The 27,795-nt window shown below is 38.7% G+C and overlaps 3 protein-coding genes across 3 annotated transcripts in view; 1 reads left to right on the forward strand and 2 right to left on the reverse strand.

Moving 5' to 3' along the window:
* Positions 1 to 4,270, reverse strand: part of LOC129773100 (importin subunit beta) — a 5,112-nt gene extending 842 nt beyond the window's left edge. Inside the window, exons 1-3 of the mRNA XM_055776652.1 lie at positions 3,801 to 4,270; positions 135 to 376; positions 4 to 72 (exon numbers count right to left, since the gene is read on the reverse strand). Coding sequence (XP_055632627.1) covers positions 4 to 72; positions 135 to 376; positions 3,801 to 3,840 — 351 coding nt within the window. The 5' untranslated portion in view covers positions 3,841 to 4,270. The remainder of the gene's footprint in view (positions 1 to 3; positions 73 to 134; positions 377 to 3,800) is intronic.
* An 8,677-nt stretch (positions 4,271 to 12,947) lies between these two features.
* Positions 12,948 to 22,901, reverse strand: LOC129778648 (transmembrane 9 superfamily member 2). The gene is made up of 4 exons (XM_055785690.1): positions 22,352 to 22,901; positions 14,590 to 15,779; positions 14,371 to 14,530; positions 12,948 to 14,307 (listed from the first exon to the last, which is right to left on the reverse strand). The coding sequence occupies exons 1-4, from the start codon at positions 22,484 to 22,486 to the stop codon at positions 13,804 to 13,806; spliced, it is 1,989 nt and encodes a 662-aa protein (XP_055641665.1). The 5' UTR covers positions 22,487 to 22,901; the 3' UTR covers positions 12,948 to 13,803.
* A 3,276-nt stretch (positions 22,902 to 26,177) lies between these two features.
* LOC129777667 (60S ribosomal protein L37a) lies at positions 26,178 to 27,208 on the forward strand. Its single transcript, XM_055784071.1, has 3 exons — positions 26,178 to 26,325; positions 26,577 to 26,705; positions 26,917 to 27,208. The coding sequence occupies exons 1-3, from the start codon at positions 26,323 to 26,325 to the stop codon at positions 27,052 to 27,054; spliced, it is 270 nt and encodes an 89-aa protein (XP_055640046.1). The 5' UTR covers positions 26,178 to 26,322; the 3' UTR covers positions 27,055 to 27,208.
* The last annotated feature ends 587 nt before the right edge of the window (positions 27,209 to 27,795 follow it).

Below are 27,795 nucleotides of genomic sequence, written 5' to 3' on the forward strand. Positions count from 1 at the left end.
GACAGCAACGTAGGCCACGCATTGAGCCGCTGAAGAAGGTCGAGTGCTCTCGGTCCCTAAAGAGCCGATAATCTGTAAGTAAACAAGCAATTATTTCTAAACTTTCTAATACAAGCATTTTTTTTTGTACTTACGTTCGTCTTTATGAGCTCTCGGATATTCTCTGGGAATGAAAGCCATCGTTGTTGATACCGGATTTTGATGTTCAATTCCTTACTAGTCAGTTGATTTTTCAGCTGCAAACCGGCGGCCATGCGAGCCACGGGAGAATATGAAGCGCAAGCAAGTACATCGGACAAGGTTTGCAGGAAGCCGGGCAAATTGGTAGCAGCTGCCTGCTCCAAGAAATTTTTTGCCGCGAGCAGTTCATCTTTATCTGCAGTTTGGATTGATGAAAATAACAAATTTATATCAGAGTTTCAATCATCGGATGGTGAAAATATGTTCATCAATTGTCCATGAATCCAGTTGGTATGCCTCGGAACAACATAGCTTGGCTGACCGAATATCCCCGAAATCATAACACCAACCATAATCGATAATTTAAATTGCCTGTATCAGTTGCCAGATAAACAACAAAAAGCGGTTAGCAACTGTTGAGAAAGGAACATTCAAAAGACACGATTTAAGGTTATGTATCGTTCATCGCACCGTCCATTCATACCAATACAAAAACACAAACAAGGGGTGCAAAGCTAGCTGAAGATCGAAGCTGTAATTTTGAATATCGCTCAGCGATCACATTTTTGCAAATGCAATTGAAATAAAAATGAACATGAAAAATTGAAAGTTTAGAAATTTTATTCGGAAATTTGCTAAAATATATTTTGTTTTTAAATTTGAATTTGAAGAGTTCTAACAGTATACCTGATATAATATAATTCTATATTAAGTGTTTGACTGCGGAAACTCTTTCGCTTATTGCATTTATGATAGATCACAACATTAGCTTCGCTTTGGTAGGCGGAAATATGTATATCGTTTAAGGGTTAACTCATTACCAACCAGCTGTTCAAAAAATCGAACAGCGATGTTGATATTTTTCAATGTCTTTGGAAAGTTACCATATGGCAATGCTTTTACACCAAATGATAGCTTAATTTATTAACCACCACTTATCATTATGTTTCTATATTTTGTACATTTTTAATAATATTTGAATAAATATAAAAATCAATAGTTAGGGTTAAAGCAAATATGGTGTATTAAATTTTAATTCCGGAGACGAATGAATCATTAGATTTAAAGTGAAGAAATAAAAGAAAAAGAAAAAGAATTACCAAATCTGGCGGGTTTACATTAGGGAGACCTATAACTATAGATGGATTTATTCACGCGAAAATAGATGTAAACGGGTGAGAATATATATGATACACTTCTTCGAGTTATATATAACCACTATGATAAGAATAAATTCAGGCATATTTAAACGCTGGTGAATTTCTCATTGGCGAGAAATCACTAAAGTTGGATGCAGTTCTAATTCAGGCGAATAAATTCACCGAAAATATGAATATATTCATTATATAAGTTCGCGCTAGTGTAAACGGTTGATGCGATTTCTATAAATCTCGTAATATTTCTTCACATGAATATATCCCTAGTCTAAACCACCCGTAATAAAATACAAAAAGATGTGAGCTTCTCTACAGTGTTCTTTCGATATAAGAACAATATTTTAGAAATCTCTTACGGGAAAGAAATAAATGATGAAATTAAGTGTTCGAATAATCGAACATTGGCAAAAACAGAAATTTTTTTTTCTGCTGAATCATGCAGTTATGGAAGACATATAATATACTAATTAAAGTGATTTTTCGTTCGCAGGTTTTATACACGCATAAAATTCAGGTTTTGGCTAACGTTTAATTTTTCGAACAGTCATTCCCCAGAAATTTCCCATTCAGAAAAAAAAATTATTCTGGAGTATTGTCTTTAAAGTCAATAACCAATTAACACCAATAGCTTTCTTTAAAAAAATGTACATAGCTAGGTCGTTAATGACTTATTGAAACTAGTAACTGAAGGAATGGATATGGAAGTTTAGCATAGTATTTCCTAATTTCTCTGCAACCAAAACAAAATAACAAATGAGCATACTGTTCGTCCCAAGGATAGAACCAATTGGCGTAATAAAAAAATTATATAATAATATACAGAAGAACCTCGATTATCCGTGAAAATGTCTGGCAGGGTCGCGAATAACGACAATCTCGGATAATGCATATTATATGCAAATTATTAGGTAGCTAACCCATGTTTAGGAGGCGATAGAGTATCATTTTTTATGAAGAAATCTTGATTGTTTCTTTCAACCAGAATTGAATTGAATTGATCTTTTTTTTCAATTTCACTGCATTATTATTTTTTATCAATTTTGACCCTCCTCCACTCGCACGCATAATCGTAACTCATATACTCACAGACTCGCAGAGTGCTCCCGTGGCCGAGCGGTTAGCATCTCACATTATCACGCCGGGGATTCGGGTTCGATTTCCGTTCTGGTCAGGTGAATTTTTCGCCAAAGAAATTTCTTCTGACTTGCACTGTGGTCACGCGTGTTCTATACAGGATACATTCCAGGCATGTTATCAGGCATATAAATCTCAACTAAGTACTACTAATCAAGATGACGAGAGTAATACCTATGTTGAAAAGGCAAAAGTTCCACTTCCACGTAAGTGCCATTCAAGAAGATACTCACAGACTGTTCGTGTCTCTGTAGCATTGCTATTGTGTGTTTTCATGTGTTATTGGTATTTATTTAAAGAAAAATATATAATTGAATTTAAAAAAAACCCAGAAAATATTTTTCTTTGACTTCACATCTAGTTTTAATAGTCATTTAAGTCAACCACCTTATTGATTCTCGGTCTGTCAGACAGTATGCGCGAGTATAGCAGGGTTAATTATATGTTTTAGGACTATATAAAGCACAAAATTTTCTCATCACTACAAAGATGCAAACAAAGGCTCAATAACTATGTCACAGTTGAGGTTTGATCGAATGAATAGGGTGTTTTTTCATCGAATATGATTCTCTATAACCTTCTGGAGATTCTGGGTCAGCTATCTAAGACTCTGTACGTAACTAATCTTCTCCCTTAATGAAACTAACGTTCCTAGAGGAACTTCGTCGTTTCAACAAATACTTATTACTTGCGTCATACTAATTAATAGAACGCATTGAATGTATTCTGAGTGGCAGGCAAAACGCGTGATCACAATGCAAGTCGGAAAAAATTTCCTTCGAAAATCGCACAAAATGACATTACACAGACGCAATATATGAACGGAAATTCTGTATCCTGTATTTGTTCCCCGCTTTCTTTCATAATTAACTCGTTTCTAGAACAAAATAAGGCATTGAGAGATCTGAAGATCCAGATAAAAGCCCACGTCACACAAGAAACTACTAGAGTACAACAAAATATGGAAGTAGTTCACGGCAACACACGTGCCGATACATTTAAACAGAATTACAGCATGCCGATGCAATTCAACAGCTGCTGGACCCCTTAACGGCGGGTTGTTTTCTCAACTTCTCTCACACACTCCCGCCACGCATACTTTCCTAGAGCGCGAGACGTAATTTCAAGGCGACGTTTTTTTCTCCTCTAGTTCCTATGCCTTCTACCTTTTAATGTGCTGGAATCATCTTCTTTCCATACAAAGCCGTTCTTTATGAACAATCTGAGTTCCAAGAAATATCACGTTATTTTACTAGATGACATCCGCAACACAGCAACTTTCAACAGGGGAGGGAACATGATACCGAATAAACAGTAATACAAACTCACCTGGCGATACGGTTTTTTCGAGAACCTGCACAATCTGCATGTTCTATGAAATTCAGCGAATCCGCGAGCCCAAGAAAGTGAGAAAACGCATAAAATTTACCAGCCCTTCTCGATAGTTTTCCACAGATAACACACGCACAGCGCAATGAATGATGATCCGCTTCACCTTTTTTTTTTATTCTACGCTTGCTAAAATCACCACTTCCAGACAGATCCAACAGAGCACACTCGCGTGAAAAAATATTTCTTTCGCAGGCTTCCGAGACTAAAACCCAGATTGGGATACAATTTCTTGGGAAAACCAAACTCCACCTTGACGCACAAATCTATATTTCTTTTTCCGCGGATACGTAACTCACATCCGATAATAAAGGATTTTATTAGCTTCACTGGAGATTGACGAAATCGCGTTTTTCTTCAATACGGCCGGCTCCTCTCTGATAGCTGCGAAAGCAATGTGCCAAAAAGAAGAAGTCAATTTTTGCAGTGCTCTCCGCAAACGATTATGCCCACCTTCAAGGGATGTACATAAGGTAAGGTGAACATTTGACGCTTTGTGTATGCACTCAGGAAAACTTTTTCCTTTAGAAAACTACCTAATACCAAGGCGCCTAGAAGTATATAGTAAGGTGGGCCAACTTGCTAAAACCACTCTTCAGCCATCTTGGAAGTCTACTGTGTTTTGTTTGTAAACAAAACACAATACGCTATTGCCGAAGCTCGCTCGTGATCAGTCTGTCTCTTTCACGCTACAAGCAAATAATTCCCCTTCTACTTTCTTCCGTGCTGTTTTCATATACCGCTCCCCTAACCAACTTAGTGACGAAACGGCCTCACCTAGTACCATAGACCCGTCTTGCCTAATACCTTTCATAATGCAAACATTAGTAGAATGTACATATTACCAACCGTATGTAAAATGAATGTCAGATTCAATACAAAAACATATCAATAATTAGTAATAAGCAATAATAAGCAAAAAGGGGGATATAACCAGCTGCTTCTACAAAACCACGTAAATTATCGGCCTACAAAGATATCTACTAGAGTTTACTTCGAAAATTCATTTCATTATAAAATAAAATCCAACAATAAACGAATTAAAAAAAATAATCCTGTGTCAATAATGCGAACGTGACTTACGGTGCGTTTACACTAGTGAAGAAATATGAGATTTATAGAAATCGCATGAACCGTTTACATCAGCGCGGATTTATATAATGAATATATTCGTAAATGCAATTCGAAGATATATTGGTATTAACTAGCGTCATTTCTATTAATACTAACTTGAGATTTAATGTGTCAAATAAAACGCATTGAACATTTTCTGAGTGACGTGTACCAATGCAGCTCTAGAATACGGGTACCAGTGCGGTCGGATGAACTTTCTGTGATCCTGTTTACATCGCTACTAAGCGAATAATCATAGGCTCATATGGGCCCTCAATTGACCATATTTGTGTGTTATTCTAGCTATTAAGTCCACACAACAATCATCATGTGATGGTGCTCCCAGCCTCTCACTTTACATACGGTCTGCTGCATCGGTAATTGTGTTATTAATAACACAACAGTGGATGCCTCATATCAACAGTCTCGCTGTATATGGCGAGACTGTTGATAATTGTAACATTCAAACCATAGGAATATTCTTAAGCCGAAAAAAGGCGACATTGTGTAATTTACAACATGTGTATTAGGATGCCAATAAAAATGGTCGTTTCTAATTTCAAAAAGTTACCTCATAAAAAATGTTCACCACCTCGAAAAAACAGCCTATGCCAAACATTGGCTCAATTGAGAGTGGCGCAAAGCGGCTAAAGTTTGAATTTTTCGAAAATCAAAAAATCACCCAAGGGGGGAGTAAAGGAAATCGGGGTTTTCGATTTTTTTTTGACGTAGAACTACGTCTTTCATTAAGGGTGTCAAATCAGAAAACAGGTCACGTTTTTATGAAATAAAGTTAACTTTAATAACTATTTTTGCCGCGAACGGATTTTGGCGGTTTACATACTAAACGAATCGGAAATTCCATAAGATTTGTTTAATATGCTATACAATAGAATCCCCTGGTTAGTAAATGGTTAAAATTCATTAAAACTTTAAGTGTTTCTATTTTCCCATACATTTGTTCTGTCCATTTGCGTGCTTTCCCGAACAGAGCTGTCTATAACGAGCAACTTATCGACGACCAACGGAGGGGAAATCGTAGGATTTAAAGTCTCCGTGAACAAAGGAAAAGAAGAAGAATGAAGGGGAATACTTGCCTAGAGTATAAACAGTGGATCTCGCTGAGGCAAACTTTCATTCGGCATCGGACTGTTGAGTAATCCAGTTCACTTTGCTTTCGCTGCGCTTCGATCTAAGATTGGACCCCACCAGTGGTAATCCAACTTGGAAATCGTCGTTTGATTTTTCGGTTCGTTTTTCGCGTTATTCGTATCGTGTGTTCTTTTTTCCGCGTCATAAATTGGACGCTTCGCGTAGTGTGCGATGAGCAAGAAGAACAGGAAGGCAGGCTCGAGCCCTGCAGAAAACGAACGCATTGCCAGGGGCAATAAAATTTCAAGGTAAGCGTCATCTAATGATGCACGCGGTGTTGGTGCAGTGAAAAGCGCTCGCACTGAACCGAGCTTCGCAAATGTGACACCGCACCGAACAACAGTAGTCGATTTCGGCGCGTCGGTCGAAAATGTAAACGCTCAGGCAGCAACCAAAATCAAGCTCCCCCCGCTGGTGATGAAGGCGGTCGCTCTTGACAAACTCATCAGCGAATTCGCATCGATGGGTGCTACAGCAGAGTTCAAGCTGTGGGGCATAATTCAGTCTTTTTCCAAGCAGTTAACATCGTTTATTTTCCGTCTTCATAAGGGCTTCGTTGGTGCCTTTGAGAATGCATCAATGCATTAAACTGACGTTATGGCGAAGCAGACGTTAAGGTTGTCCACCAAAAAATTATTTGGGAATACCAAGCATCTTGAATGTCTTACTGGAATGTTATAAGTTATTTGGGTTCGCGTGCCAGTCGCAAAACTGCCTTCAACTAGGACTGCATTTGCGCTAATATTGATCATAATGAAGCATTGCTACTGTTTTCGAGGTTGTTATTAACAAAAAGAGTTTATTTCTCTTGCTTAGTCATCGGGAAAGTAAATGTTCTGGAATTTTGTATGTGATAAGGTTTCGCTTACCAGTAGCAAAACTTCCTCCACTAAGGGTGACAGCTGCGCTTCTCTCGAGCATGATGTAGTAATGCAACAGAAGCGTTTCTTTTGAGAATAGCGCAAAATGATGAGAAATGTTTATATTGCTAGTAGTTTCAAGCCACCAATGTATGGCTCTGTATGCATGCTATGGTGAACGCTTGTTTGGCGCTTGGTTTAAGCTTAGTTTGTACGAACGATATCTAGAGGTGCGATTCCTTTGAGGCAATACTAAATAACATGTAGCATGTTATCAAACTTGCAAGTGTTGTCATTGTTGTTGTTTACATGCGGTGCCAAAGATATATTGATGTAGTTATGAGATATGGAATAATGGTGCTGGTGCAACATGTATATAATCGACTGTAGCCGAGTCTATGTCAATTTCGAAAAAGACCACCGGAATAGCCTTCGAGGTAAAAATTGCGACAAACGATTGTTTTGCGAGGGCAAGAATGAATCATCAATCAATTATCGTCAACTGATTCTATAATGAGAAAATCAATTCAGAGATTATTGTACTAAGCAGTTGTTTCTAAAATTTCACAGCATTATAGAATAATATCCGAAGGTATAATCAAGCGACTTATATAAAATAACAGCGTAGTTCTACGTCAACAATGCGGTCGTATCTTGGACACAACCTCCTATAATTTTTTTTTTATGCCAGTTGTCTTAAAATTGCATGAAACGTCGAGAACTAGTGTCATCTCGAAATTTTGTCAAAAATCGACACTCTGGGACTTTTTTTCGGAATACGAAACGAAACGTATGGTTTTGGAACCAATAAAAATAGTTATCTCGATTTTTCATTCGGAACTTGCTGTGAAATGTTGATTTGCACGATAATATACCCTATGCAAAATATTTGCTCATTCGAACCTCATTTATTAGTGTCACGTAAAAATTTGAGTTTTTGACGTTAGACTACTTCTTTCATTTCTATACCGGGGTGTAAAATCAAAGTTTCGAAAAGCATTAGGCCGGAGACCGAGACTTTTTGATCCAAAAACTTGTTTCAATAGCCTTAAAATTGCTTTCAAAACAGGCTATTGAAATCACCAATCGGTATATAAGCGAGCGACGCTCGGAAATCCACTCAGTTATAATTGAACAGCGATTGGAGCATGTTGTAGCTGTTGTGGTGACGCTGGTGGTGAAGTTCATCATGAAAGCGCTGATGAACGATGTCACTAAGAGACTGTTTGTGCACCTTAGGCCAGAAGAGAATCCATCAGGAGGAGAGTGAGGCCTCTGGAAAAGCGATCAAGAACGTACCAGCATCTCAAAACGGTTCTGCGTGAGGCATCGAAACAGCCGCCACAAACACACATACACGCGCGGAAATATCTTCGTTCGGTTGTTAGCTAGCATTGAGAAGATTCCGGAAAGATGTTATCGTTGCTGAAAAACAGTCTACCAGTTCCCCTTGGAATTGAAAAATACATTGAAGCGAATGAGTTTATTTAATGTTTTCTATCCATATAATTCTGCCACCAGATACATTTGGTTGTGATTTGGTGTGATTTTTCAATCAAATGCAACTAACAGGAAAGCTTCCAAAGATTATTCTCCCCCATCAGTGGGATATGTTCGTATCCAATATTAGATGCGCGCGCAACGGAAAATGTTTCGCATCGCGAAAATCATATAATATTCACACGATTATTGCTCAGTCGCGAAAAGTTTCGAACTCAGAGAGTTCATTCGCCTCTAGTTTACCTTCAAAATTGCCATCGTAACCACACTTTCTCTCGATTCAATCACAGGCAAAAAGCATACTTAAGCGATATTCTGGTGCTGGGACGTATTCATTTTTCGAAAAACGGTTCCGCTTGAGGCATCGGAGCAGCCGGCACGCACACACAGATTCGCACATGGGCTCACCCAAACCATCCGGCAATCCCTCATTTCAGGTCCACATATCACCAAACCGGTTCTTTTCAGGACCACTTCACAACTTTGAAAGAGTTCAATTGAAGTTTTCTAAATATATATATAATAATTTCATACATATACTCATCCGCTCACAGATTTACGAGAAGAACTTTCATCAATCTTGCAATTTGTTCATTCCTCGATTAATTGAGAATTGATTCAGATACATCTTCAAACAAATGATCACTCAATCAACGATAGTCCTACGTCACCCTTGCGGTTATAACACAGATATAACCCACTTCTTGTTTTTTGAAAAACGAAAGATCACCGAAAATCGGGGTTTTCAAAAAAAAATGTTGGTGCCAAATGTCTTAAAATTGCATTACTCGTCGAGATTTACTGTTATCTCGAAAAAAAAATAAAAAAAATGCACTTGGTCGTTTTTCCGTCTGAAAAGTCGATTTTTAACAAAAAAATTTTTTTAGACAATTGTTAATCTCGATGGGTCATACAATTTTAAGACATTTGGCATAAAAAAATTGAAAACCCCGATTTCCGTCGATTTTTCGGTTTTCGGTAAGACATTTGGCATCAATTCTTTTTTCTCCGAAAACCCCGATTTTCTTTACTCCCTTGGGTGATATTTTTTACTCCCCCCTTGGGTGATATTTCGATTTTCAAAAAACTCAAACTTTGTCCGCTTTGCACCACTCTCCCTTAAGGCCGACTGAGCTGATATTTGGCATAGGCTGTTTTTCCGAGGTGGTAAACATTTTTATAGGGTTACTTTTTGAAATTCTAGTGTCGATTTTTTCACACCGGGGTGTGAAATTGGCGTCCTAATGTGTATAGATAAGATAGGAATACTTTTACGCCTAAATGGCTATTGTGTAATATACAATAAAATTAACCTAAGATGAAATAATATACACGAACAAATTCGACATGCAGGAAAAAAATGAAAGATTCCGAATGCTTATAACTCGAACATTTCTTACTGGATCGGAAAGATGTTTGCATCAATTGATAGGGAATATTTCTACGCATCTATCACAATTAATTAATTGTTTTCATTAGATAAACAATTGAATAACTGTAAAATATGATGCGTTATCTGAACGCTCGTTTTGATTGGTGAGAGATGCAAACTTCAGAGGGAAATGTAAAATAAAATAATCGTTTGATAATTCTTCCGTTCACATTTTTTGTCTTGAGCTTCATACCAAACGTAAAAGGACTGTCATTAAATTTACTTGCAACGATGAACATAATCTGTCACAATGCATGGATTGAGCTTATATGACATTAATTCAATCTCTTTAATCACAAAGCAAATATATTGAATTCAATTGGTGATCTAACGCAAAACGTAAACGATCGGTGAGACATCTGGATTCTGTTTTTGGACTAAGAAAATGATGATAGATAACCTAAAACTGAAAAACAAATCACGTATTTTTTACTTCCGGACTTTCCAAGGTAGTTCTCACATGCAAGAACCATGCATTTTTCTACTTGTTTTTGATGGTGCTCTCCAATTTCCGTCTTTGATTCAACCATTGTCAATATTTATACAATTTTCACTACTGAAAGAGATAAGAAAATAACATGTTATATATAAAAATGCGCAGAATTAAATTTATTAAAAACTCATCGCAATCAAATAATATTTTATAATTATAACATTGTAATTTATGAAAAGAACTACAAACCTACCATAAGCTCACATGGCAAAATTTAAAACCATCATCACTTTCACCGCAGCGCCGCCTAGGTGTAGATTTGTACGTTAGATCGCCAATTGAATTCGGAATTGTTTCATTCAATCAAAAATTTAATCAACACAAACAAATGATTGCTAAGCTAAGGTAGTCCCACGTCAACCTTTCGGTTATATCATAGATATAGGCCACCCATTTTTTTAAACATTTAAGACAAGTTTTTAATCTTCCCAACTGAACATTACGTCAAATTATTGGAAGGCAGATTTCTAGTTTCTTGTATTCATTATAGGACAAAATGGGGGTCATTCTGAGAGTCAAGTCGGTATAAGTGAGATTTTTTCCTTCGGAGTTATATGACAATTCTCATCAAATTCTAAGAGTCGGGCGACTCGGAAGTACAATGAGAAATGAACAGAGTTCATTGCACCTGGAAATTTTTTAATTACACCGATTTTGAGCTTAAGCTTGGGTAGACTGTACAATTCGTAGTTGCTCTCCGTGATTGACCTGAACCAACCAAATTGCACAAAGAACACACAGAATGACGCTTGGGACTAGCAAATCATTCACGTTGTGCAATTCTCGGCGATTCGAGCTTTGAATGGTCAATAACGACGCCGGCTACGTCCTTACAGTCACCAGGGGAAGGGAAGGAATGTTAGTATGATATTCGCCGCCCGAAGGCCAGAAGGGTCGCCTCTATAGCGTGGTTTCCTAGCGTTTATCATGGGGCGGATAGTTGTTAGTGGGAATGGTTAAGAAAATCAGGATTCACTGCGGTAAGTGATGTGATTCAAAAATTTCAAATTTGATTTTTTTAACGTTTGATTTTTAAAGTTTTTAAATTTTTAAATTTTAGAATTTTTAAATATTTTTAATTTTGAAATTTTTAGATTTTCAGATTTTAATTTTTTGATTCTTAGATTTTAATTTCAATTTTAATTATTTTTATTTATTTATTTTTTTAATTTTTATTTTTTAGATTTCAACACGTTAGGCCCCGACTTTTTCCCGCCGCGCCCTCCATTCACTGCGCACCAAGAGCGTCCGCACAACATAAGTGCCGGTCCCAGCCCCCAAAGATATTTATTGTATAAATAAGAAATACTGAGCAGCTCGACTAGAAAGTAGTCACATTTCGCAAAACATCCGAAAACAAACCGTACATATTTTCATTTTATTTTATTATTCTACAACGGATGAAGAACCTCTAATCTGAATTTTTAAACTCAATCTAGTGCCTGAAATTGAAAAACCAGGAATCAAAAAACTAATATAAATATATAAATGTTTTCTACTAACTAATTCACTCCAAATGAAAACTGAAATTAGAGTCTTCTTTCTTCTTTCTGTAATGTGCGCACATGCATACCTCTCCGTACTGATTAAGAAGCCGACCGAACTATCGGTCGACAAGTCAGTCTGCAGTCTGCGGGGACTCCAACAGTAGATGACGGAGTAGAAAAACGCACACACATATCTTATAATGGATGAGAAAAAAGCAAGACTCTACTTTCTAGCGCACGCATGCGCTCAACACAAATACAAACACATAAACCACTTATCTTGCAGAACACTTTCTCTCCGACACTTGTCAATGATACAAAATAACATCACCAATGCATGGAATATGCTGTCGCCTCCTCCGGGATAGCACAACAAATTAGGCTCTCAGTGCGCTTTTCTCTTATGCACACATATGAAACGGGTGAGAGAAAACAGTATAATACTCTTTCGTACATGCCTATTATACCCGAACCAGTGCACAAAACCGGGTGTTTTGCCTTTACACATTCCTAATTCCTAGAACTAACATGAAAACGTTTATAACTCTTTTTTAATTACACCGATTTTCAGAATACAAACACGTGCGCAAATTGACTGTCACGTCGTGAACCGACTCTCGGAATAGACCCCAATGTCTTAAACATTCTCTCCTGCGTTTTTTCATACAGTTTACACATATCTCTCCTCTCGTCCGCTTCTTGATATTTGATACTATTCAGTATTCCGACGGATTTTCATTTCGTTCGAAACCGTTATTTCGTTCGAGTTATAATTTCGCATTCCCTATTTCGAACGTTTTGCCCATTTAATATTCAACGAGAAACAGATCGAACGAAATGCAAAAACAACTCGAACGAAACACAGGATAGTATTTTATCAAGTCGTTCGAAATATTTCGAATCGATCGAAATACAGAATAGGGCTGATTGCCTTTTCTTGAACGTATCATATTTTAGATGCCTTAAAACATTTCAGATAACTCCCTTAATCCGTTGAATTACATAAGCTGCATATATGTGAACTAGTTTTCGGAAAATTAGAAACAAGCCTTACAAGTTGTCGTATTTATTGGTTTGGACTTTGTTTTCTGAAGTTGTTATAATAATAAATTTTGTGAAGTTATTTTTACATAACGAAATATTAAATAAAAAAATCAGTGATTATCAAATATTGATGCTCTGTTTTCTTACTAATTTTGTTCAAATAATAAGGAAATGTGATTTTTTTTCCGCACATATTACGTTCGCCGATTCATGTTGCAAATTTTACATTTTCTCTGAATCGATTCTACTTACTAATTACTTGTCCTGTGGCAGAGCATAATTGGAAAGTTTTAAGCATAAAAAAATTTGTCTCCAAGAGTTCGACGCTATTATTTGTGCTCTGCTGTTCAGCCATTTATTTTCCATCCGTAATCAAATATTTTTATTACGTGTGCTATACATCCTTAACATATAAACACTAACAGCAGGAAAAATTAGTAGATTTTTCATTCATTTCCGTTTAGGGCTGCTACTTTAGTATAGTTAAATTATTAAACACAAAAAAAGGCATTTTTTCATATTAAAGGTAATCACATATTTCATTTAACGAACATCCTTTCATGTTACTGTTGCGCATACAATTGCTACCTCATTATAAACTTACCGCCGGGAGTGCGCTTTATGTGGTCAATCCCGCTGGTTCCATCGAGCTAGAAAATAAATTTTATATACCTTTGCGACGTAAACACATGATACTGCACACTACATTCGTGTTTTTTCCTCTTAAAATCAATACTTAAGTCAATCGTTTCATCATCCATGTTTTGTTACCGATTTAGCTTGTTCAAATCATAAACCTACATTCTAGACATGTTTAACTTATTTCAGAATACAATTGAACATGGTTTGCAGATAACACATCTTAGTCGACCTTTACTACACTGTAAATCTTGCGAATGAACCAGAAGCAAGCGAAGAATCCTATCGAACCGGTCAACAAGAAGAACAAAAATACCATTATCAAAGTATAACCGAAATACAAGAATGTGGACGCAGCATCCTCAATCTGTAGCTTGGTTGCAAAGTAGTGACAGCAGTAGATGAACAGATAGACTGCAGTGAACCCTGATGTTAGGAAGGATCGCCACCACCAGTGATAATCCTCGGCACACAAGTGGAAATAGCACAGTAAAATCGTTGTCTCAGAGCAGGTTATCACGAGGATCAGAAACACCAGAAACAAGAACCCAAACATGTAGTACATCTGACTAGACCAAAGTGAATTGAGAATGAAGAACAGTTGAATGAAGATGCAACCGAACGGCAGAACCCCTCCCATTATGATGCCAGGAATTGGTTGAGTGTAGATGGACTGATCCGGAATTTGACGGGGAATTTGGTTCGTGCGAACGGGGTGTTCCAGCGACTGTAAAAATATAATGATGTTGTTGAATCATTTCATTTCATCATGAATGTTTTCAAAACTTACCCTTTTACGGAATCCAAAGTAAGCACCAACGAATGTAAGAGGAACAGACACACCAAACCACAAGGCCAACAGAGCGATCAATGTCGAGAAAGGAACGGCGCCGGAACTTCCTTTGCTCCATAAAATCAAGTTCATGACGAAGAAGAGTCCAAAAACAATGCTGCAATATATTCAATGATAGAACAAATCGGATTTATAATAATAAATAAATAAATTTACCCAGGACTTAGCATCGATGTCAATAGTACATTGCTCTTCCACTTGATTCCGCCGAAGCTCTTGTAGATACGAGCGGAGACATAACCAGCAGGCGTGCCGAGTAGCACGAACAATACCATTGCGCACGTCATCAATGCTCCCCGGTTGGCAGGAGACAGGAATCCTAAGCAGGCGAATGCCAGTGTCACCAAAGTCATGCAGAACACCTGGATACCGGAGCCAAGCAAAACCGACAGAAGCATTCCTTTGCGGGGTGGACGGAAAACATCGCCATGAACAAGCTTCCAACCGAATTCTTCTTGAGCATCCTCGCCAGAGTCCATCTGGTTGTAACGGGCGATATCTTTGTGCAGTGTCCTAAGCATGATCATCGCAACCATACCGGACAGGAACAACACAATCACAAGCGAATTGAGAATGCTGAACCATTGGATGTTGGTGTGTGGCATAGATTCCAAAATATAATCCCACCGGGAGGACCATTTGATGGTGTTATTTTGAATGAAGCGAACGGAATAGGTGTAGGTGATGTTCATCTTCTGCCCATTTTGGAGTGCGCTGGATGGGATCTCGATTGGTTCTTTGCTAGAGCAATCCAACTGTTCCGGATTTTTATGGTTGATGGACGAAGGCACGACCTTGACGGAAATGATACGACCGCCGTTTTGTTTGAACGCCACACCCCATTCCTCGGTTGCTCCGCTGTGATAGGTGACTGTCAAATCAACATGATTGAAAGGATAGTAATATCCGGCTCTGTTATAATTTGGATTCACCAAACAACCCTCATCCCCATCCGGGTGCCTTCGCACCAAGCATCCCATCGGGAAGCCAGTGGTACAATGCTGACGGTCGTTGTCCAGGGGGTAGCACCAGGTAACCGGCATGTTATCCACGATCCAGTGATGCTGGTAGTTCAGACTCATTCCCTTCTTCAAGATCATCAACCGACGATCGCTCTCCGGATCACCGCCGGTATAATTCCTATTGCATGCCTTCTCGCATGTCGTCGCCTTCAGGAACTCGATCTTGTACGGTCCAGGGCGAATTCGTTCTCCGAAGACCACCTGTCCAAGGTTTTCCACCGGTGAGTTCGCCTCATCGATTGGGCAGAAGTCGAAGTGGTGATACTCGTATGGAATGACTGATTCCTCCGTGTTGAGTCGGTTCACGTAGAGGGTCACGTCGGACTGAAACCAAATAAGAGATACAGATGTTATTAGTTGGCTTAAATTTTTGGTCTAGTTTAACACAGGGTGTCGACTCAAAACCCGAAAAAAAATCCCTGGCATTCCCCGATTTTCCAGTCATTCTTCAATAAAATTTCAGATGCAGGCTGGTAATAAAATTCTCTACTAGTATTTCAGATGTAGTTCCTAAAATATTTAGGTAACTTAGCCAATTAAATTTGAGGATTAAATCGATATTTTTTTTGCATGTAATAGTAACGGACGACAAAAAATTGATACTCTTAAATTCTACAATGCATGGCTTCCCCGCGCCTTGAAGCCATGCATCGAATTCAACCGCTTAAATAAGTATTCATGACATGAAGCAAATGAAGTACATTTGGTGGGATCAGCTCGAAATGATATATTATGAACTCCTCCAGTCTCAGCGGGTCATCTCTGAGAAACGATAATCGAATACCGAAACTCGAAGGCCCACAATATACCAAATGTTAAATGTACTTTCTTCTTCTGTAGGAGCATTGTACCACTGCGACCATTAGTTTGATCTATTGTAGTGCACTCCAGTGCTATGTATGCAGTATCAGTTCGTTCTATCACTCAGGGAATAAGTGACGTACCAGGACTTTGCATATCCCCCACGAAGGTATGACTTCCTTTATGAAGTTCCTTACCTGTTTTGGTTCAGCAGACCAAATCTCGTTAGGCATAAGAATGCCCTTTCCAAGAATTCGCAGCCTTCGCTGAATTAGTGTACAGCATTGACACAGTAAATGTTCCGAAGTCTCAGCTTCGAAATTGCAAAAACGACAGTTATCATCTGCCAGTTTTCCGATTTTTTTAAGGTGATACCTGCTCGGATAGTGTCCGGTGAATAGACCGGTTAATGTACTCAAATCTGCCTTATTCAAGCTGAGTAGGTTGCGTGTTATTCTGTTACAAGGTTGTCTTGGTGTTGATAGAGCCCTCCAGTTGGCTTCAATCATTGATATTTACCAGATATTGAGCTCAGCTTTCATTCAAAATGGCTCCGGCCCGACGAGTTGAAGATCCTAATCTTGCTAAGAGATCGGCTCTTTCATTACCTTCTATACCGCAGTGACCAGGCACCCAGTATATGCTAACTTCGTTAGTAGCAGCTAGTTGTTTTAAGGATAAAATACACTCCCGAACTAGTTGTGACTGACATGTGTATGCTTTTACTGCATTAAGAGCTGCTTGGCTATCTGAGAAGATACAGATATTGGCATACCTGTATTTTCTAGTCAAACAAATATTTGAACATGTTAGAATAGCTTGTATTTCTGCTTGAAAAACTGTAGGTCACTGTACCATTGGAAGTGACATGTCGATTCCTGGTCCAGTAATCCCAGCTCCCGTAGATTTACCGATTTTAGATCAATCGGTATAAAACACGAGTGATCCTGGACGAGTTTTGGGACCACTTTCTTCCCATTCGTTGCGATTGAATTCAATCACTTTGAAGGGAACACTGAAGTTAGTCTTTGTTTCCATCCATTCTTCATTCATGCTTACTATAGTGTTCAGTTGAAAATCTTTCAGGATTTGTAAATGCCCTGTGAGATCTCCTTCTAGAAAATGTTTTATACGTTTCAGCCTAAGAGCACCTTTTTCCGCTTCAAGTTGCACATATTGGTGCAAGGGTAAAAGGTATAAAAGAGCATCTAGGGCTTTGGAAGGTGCGCTGGGCATCGCTCCAGTTATTAATAAACATGCCAGACGTTGTAGTTTATCGGGCTTTTTCTGAGCTGATATTTGTGTAGTTTTAGGCCACCACACTAGCGAAGCATATGTTAGTCTGGGTCTCACAATTACCGAGTAAATCCAGTGAATCATTCTCGGTTTTAGTCCCCACTTTTCCCGAATATACTACTACAACTCCAGAGTGTAGTCTGGGCTTTAGATATTGCATACAATTTAGTTTTTGATCAAGCATGACACCTAAATATTTGGTTCGTTTTGAAAGCTCCAATTGTACACCCCCAATCTAAGAGGTGGAATCTTATATTTTCTTTTTCTGGTAGATGGAATTATGACTGTTTTTGAAGGATTAACACTAAGTCCTTCCGAATTGCACCATTTGAGTGTGTAGTTAAGGGCGGTTTGCATTCTATTGGAAATAGTATACTCACATTTACCCCTCACTAAGATGATTAGGTCATCAGCAAAACCAATGACTTCGTATCCTAAATTAGCTAGGTTATTAAGAAGATCGTCGACAACTAGGGACCACAACAGAGGAGACAGAACTCCTCCTTGAGGGCAACCTCTAGTTGGTTTCGTTGTTAGAGTAGATCCTCCTAATTTAGCTATTATTGGTCGGTTGGTTAGCATGGCATGTATCCAGTTGGAGATGCACATGTCAAAACTACATGTTTTCATAGCTTTATTTATAGATTTGTAGGATGCATTGTCAAATGTTCCCTCAATATCAAGAAAAGCTGTAAGTGAGATTCCCTATTTTTGAAATTAATGTGTGAAGCGCTGTTTCCGTTGATTTATTTGCTTGATAGGCAAATAGAAATTTGTTCAATGGTCTCTTGTTCAAATATTATGATTTGATATGGAGATCAATGACCTTTTCCATTATTTTCAAGATGACAGATGTTAGACTAATTGTTCTTTACGCTTTAGGAGTCGTCCTGTCACGTTTGCCAGACTTGGGGATAAATATAACCTGGACTTCTCGCCATTTACTAGGAGTGTAGCTTAGTACCATACTAGCTCGGCATGCTTTCCAGTTAGTTGAAGGTTATATTTTCCATATATTTCAGATATCTCGCAGCTCCCAAGGAAATCGAATTGTGAGAGTGGGTCCCAGGAGAACCTCATCCTTGCAAAAGAAGCTGTCGTTGGTGTAGTTTCTGTCAAACGTGCTTCCAAGACTTTGGAATTCCCAGGTCTACATTACCAAATCACGCTTTGTGAAAGGCGGTAAGCTCGAAACTAGGACCTAGATTCCATCGAACTAGCAATAGAATTGTGGTGTGGCTTGAGTGCCGCATGATAGATTTGCCTAATGTCAAATTCCTTTCTTTTCCATATTCCATGTTCACCAGATAGGGGAATATTTTGTTGAACTGTCCTCGATTTCGGGATACGATTCCGAGTTCATCCGACAGCAAAAAGCGGACACGAACTCAGTCAATCGATTCGTGGTTCCGAATGATCGGGTTGGAAAACCGTTCAACAAACCCTTCTCCGTCGAAGAACTCATCGTCGCTCTGCGCTCCACCAAAGGGGAGTCCACTGGTCCCGATCACATCGGTTATAAGATGATCAAGCAGCTGTCCCCGTTAGGTCAAACCACTCTCCTCGACACTTTTAATGATCTCTGGTTGAAGCACGACTTCCCAGCGGAATGGAGACATAATATTGTGATCCCCATCCCCAAAGTCGGCCAGAACAGCTGCTCCGTGAAAGGATACCGGCCAATATCCTTGACCTCCTGTACGTCCAAGACCCTAGAGAGGATGGCGAACCGACGGCTCGTCACCTACCTGACCGAAAACAAGAAGTTGGACTGCCGACAGTTTGCCTTTCGACCGGGGATGGGCACAAACACGTATTTCGCATCCCTTGGAGAGGTGGTAGCTGAGGCCAGAAAAAATCGACAGCATCTGGAGATGGTAGCCCTGGATCTAGAGGAGGCGTACAACCGAACCTGGATTCCATTAGTTCTTAAAACACTGGCTGACTGGGGGGTAGACGGCAACTTGCTGCACTTTGTTCAAAACTTCGCGACAAATCGGACCTTTGAGGTAAAAGTCGGGAACACCAGCTCCAGAAACTGGTGTACCTCAAGGTTCCGTCTTAGCCGTCACCTTCTTCCTGATAGCGATGAACAGCCTGTTCCGGGTTATACCGAAGGGAGTATGCGTATTCACGTATGCGGACGACATCCTTTTGGTAGTGGTGGGGAACACGCACAGGGCACCACGTATCAAGATCCAGGCAGCTACCAATGCTATCAGTAAATGGGCTGTCGAACGAGGTTTTCGACTTTCGGCGCAAAAGAGTGGTCACATGGTGGTATGCAGTCACAAACACCAAGGTTGCAATTCGGGAGTCAAAATCTACAACGACCGCATTCCCCGCCGTAGAACGTTGAGTGGTGGTCGATTGCAACCTACGGATTATCTCTGGTCTGCTACCATCAACACCAGCAGCCTCGGTATGCGCCGAAATAGGAGAACCTCCGTTTGACATTTTTGTGGACGCGGCGATAGTTTCCAGAACTGCGGGCTTTCTCGCTAAAACCAGCGGAGGTAAAGAGACACACCTGACTGTTTTAACGAACGAAATCTTGCAGCAGGTGACACACTCAAACCTCCCATCGATAGCTAAACAGCTTTGGTTTGGGACTAACGACTGGAGGTTGCCGGTGGTCCAAGTAGATGATACAATCAGGAACAACTTTCGAGCTGGGGCGAGCTCTGTGGGTCTGAAGCAAACCTTTGTCGAACTTGTCTCAAGAAAATATCACAATTATGAAATTCGCTACACGGACGGTTCCAAAGGGATGCAAGGAGTTGGTTTCGGGGTAAGCGGTCATAATAACTCTCTTATTTCCAGCAAGAAGCTCGTCGACATTTGCCAGGTTTTCTCGGCCGAAGCTGCCGGAATATTTGAAGCTGCCACTATACCGTCAAGCAAATCGATCCTGATAGTTACTGACTCGGTTAGCGTCATCGATGCCGTTGGCGCTGCTATAACTAGGCACCCATGGATACAAGCTATCAGGAGGTATCTGCTGCCGGATACAGTCCTCATGTGGGTCCCGGACATAGTGGCATAGCCGGCAATGAAGCGGCCGACCGTTTTGGTGGAATCGGTCACCTTGAATAACTTTTGACGCGCAAAGTACCGCTAGACGACATCAGACTATGGATCGTCAACACGTTCAAAACTTTTTGGGCGGAAAAATGGTCCGTTGAAGCGACGCTGTTCCTCCGGAGAATCAAAGGATCCATCACCAGATTCGAAGACGTCAAAACGAAGAGAGAGCAACGAATCTTATCCAGGTTAAGAACCGGCCACTGCAACATGTCACACAACTTCATCAGAGGACCCTTTCATCCCCTTTGTGACTTGTGCGAGGTTCGCAATTCAGTCGAACACATCCTCTGTATTTGCCCAAAGTATGAGAACCTCCGGAACTCACACGGGATCAGCGGGAGCATTCGAGATGTGCTTGGCGACGACCCTTCACAAACTACTGCACTGTTCTGTTGTTTGAAAGATGCCGATCTGTACTTTAAAATTTGAACAAAAACTTGTGATTAAATCGAAGATCCTTGTTCCTTCCCCTTCGCGATAAGGGGAACAAGAACAGTCGGCATCTTCGAGTGGCGCGGATTCCCCATCTGTGGCCTGGGGCCATGGCAAGCGGACATCCTCGTCAAACGAGGGGAAAAAAGCTCAAATGCGTAGAAATTCTCGTGACGAAATCTGTTTTTGTTTTATTGTTAATTGCTTGTCCGTATGTGCATGTAAAATGGATAGTAAGCGCACTTTGCGGCATGGTTTCGGCCGTTTTTACTGAGACGAACCAGCTCAGGAGGCTGAAAGTCTCAAAAATAAAGAATAAAAAAAACATGTTCACCAGAGCTTGTTCCGTCCATATCTCCGGAATCAGTAGAGCGATTCGAACCATATACGATAGTGACATCTAGAATTAGAATACCTTTCATTTGGCTGTTGCCACATTCAAACTGGTTCAGCTGGTGTCAAGTATATTTATTGACAAATTTAGGGGGCCGATGTTACCCCCATGGGGTGCCGGTTTCACCCGCACTGGTTGGTGAACTCTGTTTTCTTTCTGTCAGCTTTGAAAATTTACTATTACTTGCAAAATTGTCGTTTAAAATAACTGATATTTCTTATATCGCATGGAGAATATTCTAGACAATGATTCTGTGAGGGAAACATAACAATATGTGCCCTCAGATCTCACAAAACAGTACTCACCCCCAGTTCCCGTATAACGAATTGATGAAAACTTCAATGCGTGATCTTCTCAGTTTTATATAAACATGCGCAAAATCCTTGGAATTTTTGGATGTGTAAAAATATGTATCACATATTTTTATTGCGATTAATATGTGTATGGTAAAATGGATTGCAGGAACATTGGGTTTGTTTGAGGAGCATATTCATATAGTTTCCATTGTTGGTACGGGTATATCGCGATCCTACGAAATGTTTTCCTAAAGCCCTGGCACTACGTTATGAATATTAACTGAAACAGTAGAAATTATCAATTTCGTGGTCAAAACTATAATTAAATTGCTTTTTTATAAGTCAGAATCATTTTGCACAATTTTTTTCAAAACTGTGCGCGATAAAATACTGACAACGGCAGCAGTACAAAAATGCTTATCGACACATTCAAGTAATGTTTTCGATAAGAATTCAGGCATACTGGTGCAAGGCAATCATAAATTGTGTCACATCTATCCAGCCGCGAAATCTCCACTGACATGACGATTCGAAGTGAATATTTTTACTGAAAATCGATTAGGAGCTCTGCCGCTTTCCGACTTACTTACCTTGCAAGACTTTTGTATTTCCGACTGTCTGCAGTAGTTGACTGGAGCCAGTCCCGGCAAATAAAACCCATTAGTGACTCCGCATGCGACGGTAAACAGTATAGCAAATGACAAGCGGCTTTTTCGTGACTTCATTTTTCCACTTATCCTTTCACTCGCCCGAGGTGAGGCGAGCTCGTCGCAAATCAAGCAAACAAATCGAAAACCCTACTGAAACTCGGAGGGGCTAAGATGAGTAACTAATTTCTCCACCCTCAACCTGTGCTGCGGGGCACAGTTGCCCCCTCAAGACAAATGAGGGGTTCCTTGTTCAACCCCTTCGAACGGTAAACTTTATATAAATTTTCTCTTGTTATTTTGGTACGTATTACCAATGTTGATCTTTGTAATAACTACGCACTTGAACAACAGTTCTTTCGCGAAGCAAAAACGAAGTGAATTCGAATTTACGCAAATTCCCCTTTTTGCGAAACTACAGTCGCTATAGTTTTCACTATTATTTCTTACTGGAGAAAAATTTCTTCTGATATCAACTTATCGACGTATGCGAAAACGTCACAGCATAAGCTGCGTACGTGAGAGAACACGTTCAAAGATGCATGTATCATGGTTTGTGTCGAGAGAAGGTGGTCTTGAGAAGAACAATTTTTCAAAAGCACGGGCAGCCATTTCATAAAAATCGCCTTTGTTTCGCTAGGCGAATTACGTGAAATAGCTTACTTGCTTTATTGTGGAAGCCACCTTACTTTTAAGCTCTTATTCGATACCCAAGTCGTTACCATATGAGGGCACGACTTCTAATCTCATAGCGAATTCGTTTCTGTTCAGTTTCAACCCCAGTGCCACACTAACTGCTGTCAATACTTTTTTATTCACTCAGTTTAAACCTAGTGCCGCGCTAGGTTGGCCCCGAAAGCTGTTAGTTTCGCACTGAGATATTTCACGGGTTGGCACTCGGGTTCACCAATACAACTATACTGAACTGTCAAGTTCTGAGTATTGTTTAGGAAAATCTAAAAATAAAGACTATGAAAATGGAAAACCTGTTGCTTTTGTTTTTGTATTATTGGAATCGTAATCCATTTCGGATTCTAATTTTGAAGAGTATATTCGCGTAGACGGCAATAAGCTTCATGTGCTTTCATTGGGAGGCGAAAATAATTATGGATATTCAGGTGGAATAAACATGCTTTCAAAATCAAAGTTATGAATGAAAATTGACTTTCATGTATCGAATATTTATTTTGTGTGATGAAATAAGAGGTTTTTTTCCGATATCGCAGAAACATATTGAACGAAAACTGTGTTTAATGATGATTTTATATTATAATAGTAATTATTTGTGGAACAAACAGGAAATGCATCGACAAATGGTTAAGTGAGTGTCACGACTACATGTGTTAGGTAATCAAACAACATGAAGTAAAAAATTTCATTCAAACTTTTATATTTTTACACTGCACTTGGCTCTCCTGATTTGATAGAAAATAATAACCTCCCAATCACTAATATTGCAACCAGACGTCGACAATGTACATTTGTCGTCGCATATATAAACAAATCAGACTATATAACGCACACCAACAAACCACCGCATTCGTGAAACTGAAAATGTCTCCGGGAAACACCGTGACTTGAGCCATCTCACGTCATCCATCGCTCAGAATAAAGTGGATTATGTTAACAGCATTAAAATTTGAAAAAAAGATAATCCCGTATTTGTTGTTCCGATTTCTATCCTTTGTAGCGTTTATTTTTTATTATTGTTTTTTTCGAAATAAATTTAATCACAGTTACAATAAATAATTTTAATTCCCGTTTTTCAAGGTTTATTTTGCCGCCTACAAACATTTAGAGATAAAAAAGAAATTAAAGTAAAAAAAATTGTTCTGTGGTGTATTTTTCACTATATTTTAGATAAAACATGTTTAAAAAACGTGTTTATTTCTTCCAATGCAAAGGACGCATCAATCGATACGGCAAAAAGGTTTCTAACAATTTGACACTCTACAAACTAGGACACCTAAGTTGGGAACCAGCTTAACGAATATCGCAAAAAAAAGTCGAGGGCACGTGTAATCAAATGGGAGCATACACACTACCCAGCAAACATTAAATCGTATAATTTTGCACGTGCCAAGTCTTACAAGAAATCCGAATAAATCATAATCGCATATAATATCAATCAAAGTATCTATCGTGTATATTTGAAATCGCATTAAATGTAAAAACTCGATTTTATATACCATTATCAAATTAAGTCGTAATTCGGTATAATAAACATCAATTTTATGATGCACATTGTCGTAAAATATATTTAATCCGCATCATATGCGTATATTACGCTGATTCAGTTTGTGTGTCGTATAAGCGTATAATTTAAATCGATTCAGTACTGTAGTAAATTGTGCTGCATGCTGAAGAAAATCATGAAACAGTAAATCATATTAGATCCTAATGAAGAACATATTACATCATATTGAAATGTTAATGAAATGCTGATGCACTCGAAAGTTTTAACCGCTGTTGAATTAAATTTCAGATAGCTGGTGGGTGATAATCCAGACGACCGGAGTTCGAACCCACATCTGAGCAGTTTTCACCAAACATCAATCTGTGCCATTTTAAACATTCATATTCCACTCCCAACACAAGTCAATCAAACAATTATTATTTCTACATACATAAATACTCATATATAAAAATGGCGATTCGTGAGGCTATAATAAACATTTCACTAAAATATTTTGCGCCATTGGTTTTTGTTTCATTGAAATTTCATTGAATTTTTTCATTTTCATTGAAATTTCACCAATATAAAACTGCTTTTATGCATTCTAATCTGATATAGAGTAATTTGCCTCCCAAGCACGAATTTTGTCGGCAGACATCGACACTGTACATTTGTAATTACGGACAGGAGCTGTAGCACTTTCGAAAAAAAAAAATAATAAGGAATGCCAGATGTGCAGACTTTCCTGCAAAGGTGCAAATTTTATTTCAAATCAACCCATTTTGATTTTATTGTAGAGTTTTCGAAAGTCGTGCATACTTTCAATTTGATGAGATTTGAAAATTAGGTAGTTTTGTTTTTTTCTTTTTACTCGAGTTGAGAAAAACCGCACTTACAGTAGATTTTTTTTTCAAAAACAGTTCTCGTAATTCGCTTTTCATAAGATTTTCTATGGCGGTTGATGAAATGGAATCTCCCAGCGATTATACAGTTTATAATGACAGATGAAAACTCAACGATTACATCACGTTTGAGCTGCCTTAATGTGCAGAGCTGAGTTGGAGATACGATTGACATTGCCAACGTAGATCGGGTTTGGTTGCCTAATGTTTAGAAGGCACTAGTTATTAGCATCTCTTGGAAGAACACACACACGAAATTTCAGCGAAATTTCAGATCGATCTATTTCTTTCTGAGAAAGCCGTTGGTTCCAACTCATTGCATATCCATCTATTATTTTTCGAACAAAATCTTACTATACGGAAGAGATCAACAAACTAGAGCAGCATTGGACAAGGCTTAAAGCTAAAAGGAGACTATGTTAAAAAATATATAAGGTTTACCCTAAACAATTAAGTAGTTTTTGTCTCTGCACATACTTTTCAAACAACCCAGAATTAGTCTAACCTTGTTCTGTGATGAGTAAAAAGTGTTTGACATTTCTACATTTTGCTATCATCACAACATTCATTTCAATCAAAACACTCATCACACGAAATTTGAGAAAAAAATCTTTTGAAAAAAAAATTTGAATGTGACGCAAACACTTCCACTGGGGTACGTTCGGTTTCTCTTTCCTGTTCGTCTAACAGGACGCAACCTTACTGTCATCGTCAACGTCAACCTAGTTTCCGGTTGTCTCGATTCTCTTTCTTTTCCCGTCATCTGTGATTGAAGAAACTGCACACTTTTTGTGTCAGGTTTAAAAATCAATCAATTTCAGTAATAATTTATTAAAATGGTTAGTTTTTTCAAGTATATTATAAAGGAAAATCCAAGGCATTGTTGAGATTGATATTCGCGACAATGGTTATCAGAATATTACTAAAGATAAAAAAATATACGTGCCTCTGAAGTTTCCGAAACCAACATTGCAAAGTAGTGTATTTCGTGTTGTGTTGTGCTATAGGTTATGTTTGTGCAAGAGTTGATTGTCAACAAACATGTAATTCAAGGAGAATAATATTCCTTATTTTTTGTTCTCGTACTCAGGCCAAGCGTACCAGGAAAGTCGGAATCGTCGGTAAATATGGTACCCGTTATGGTGCCTCTCTGCGTAAGATGGTGAAGAAAATTGAAATCACCCAACACGCCAAGTACACCTGCACATTCTGCGGAAAGGTAAGCTATCAATACTGATGATACATTAAGATTTAAAGAAATTTGTATTCAATATGTTTTTTTTTGTTTTGGAAACCATTTCAAAATTTAACGAAATAGAATACAATCGAATTTACTGTCAAAACATCAATCGCACGAAATGAAAATACTGCTAATGACATAAAATATGAGCCAAATACTGTTTATCTTTCATTGATTTCTCTTCTTTTAGGATGCAATGAAGCGTTCCTGCGTCGGAATTTGGTCCTGCAAGCGATGCAAGCGCGTCGTCGCCGGCGGTGCATGGGTGTACTCGACCACTGCCGCTGCCTCGGTGCGATCGGCTGTCCGTCGTCTGCGCGAATTGTAAACTGAAATTTGAACTATCAAATGAGGTTGATAAGGAGTGTAAATTATTTTACATTATCGCACTCTCAGCAACTCTGGTTCTGTGCTTAGGCGGTACCTGTCACAAGTGTGGAGTGAAGTAATAAAGGTGAAAAGATTGAAAACTGGAAAGAGAATTTTCTAAGAGTGGTACATATTGTTCAGTTCTAAAAAGAAATTTCTGCATTATCCTGGTTAGAGAAGATGGATATCACTGATATGTGTACTTGCCGGAAACTGTGGAGTATAACGCGGCTTCAACAGTTCAATGGTATCACGTTTATTCCATAGAAGTTCACAACGCGACTAAGTGTTGATATCAATGTTAAATATCTCTACTGCAGGGAAGAATGTATAAAGTAACGAGCGAGGATTGAAATTCTGCGAAAATCTGCAGCATTAAGAGAGCTTCAATGGTATTACGTTATTGAACATGTACAAACAATGAACATTGTTGTTACAGAATGTTTGGAATACATTTACAATGGCGCCATTGAAATCGATGGTATAACAGCGATTCGTAAACCATGATCTAATTATAGAGTCCCAAACCAATACGAACTTGGGATTCTAAGTTGCTGGCTCAGAATCTTTCAGGATGTGATATAGGAACATTTTTCATAAGAAAAATCTATGGATATACTTTTATTGTTTTGAACTTTGCCTTGAACTGGATCTAATACAATAAGTAAACTTGATTGTTTCTATCAGCCAAATTGACGCT

Source organism: Toxorhynchites rutilus, chromosome 3, assembly GCF_029784135.1.
Source record: "Toxorhynchites rutilus septentrionalis strain SRP chromosome 3, ASM2978413v1, whole genome shotgun sequence".
In the NCBI taxonomy this organism is placed as follows: Eukaryota; Metazoa; Arthropoda; class Insecta; order Diptera; family Culicidae; genus Toxorhynchites; species Toxorhynchites rutilus.

Coding starts and splice junctions, on each gene's coding strand:
- LOC129778648 (XM_055785690.1), bottom strand. CDS start 22,486: ATGAAGTCACGAAAAAGCCGCTTGTCATTTGCTATACTGTTTACCGTC. Junction 14,531..14,589: donor ACATCGATGCTAAGTCCTGG/GTAAATTTATTT, acceptor AATATATTGCAG/CATTGTTTTTGGACTCTTCT. Junction 14,308..14,370: donor ACTTTGGATTCCGTAAAAGG/GTAAGTTTTGAA, acceptor ATATTTTTACAG/TCGCTGGAACACCCCGTTCG.
- LOC129777667 (XM_055784071.1), top strand. Junction 26,706..26,916: donor CCTGCACATTCTGCGGAAAG/GTAAGCTATCAA, acceptor CTCTTCTTTTAG/GATGCAATGAAGCGTTCCTG.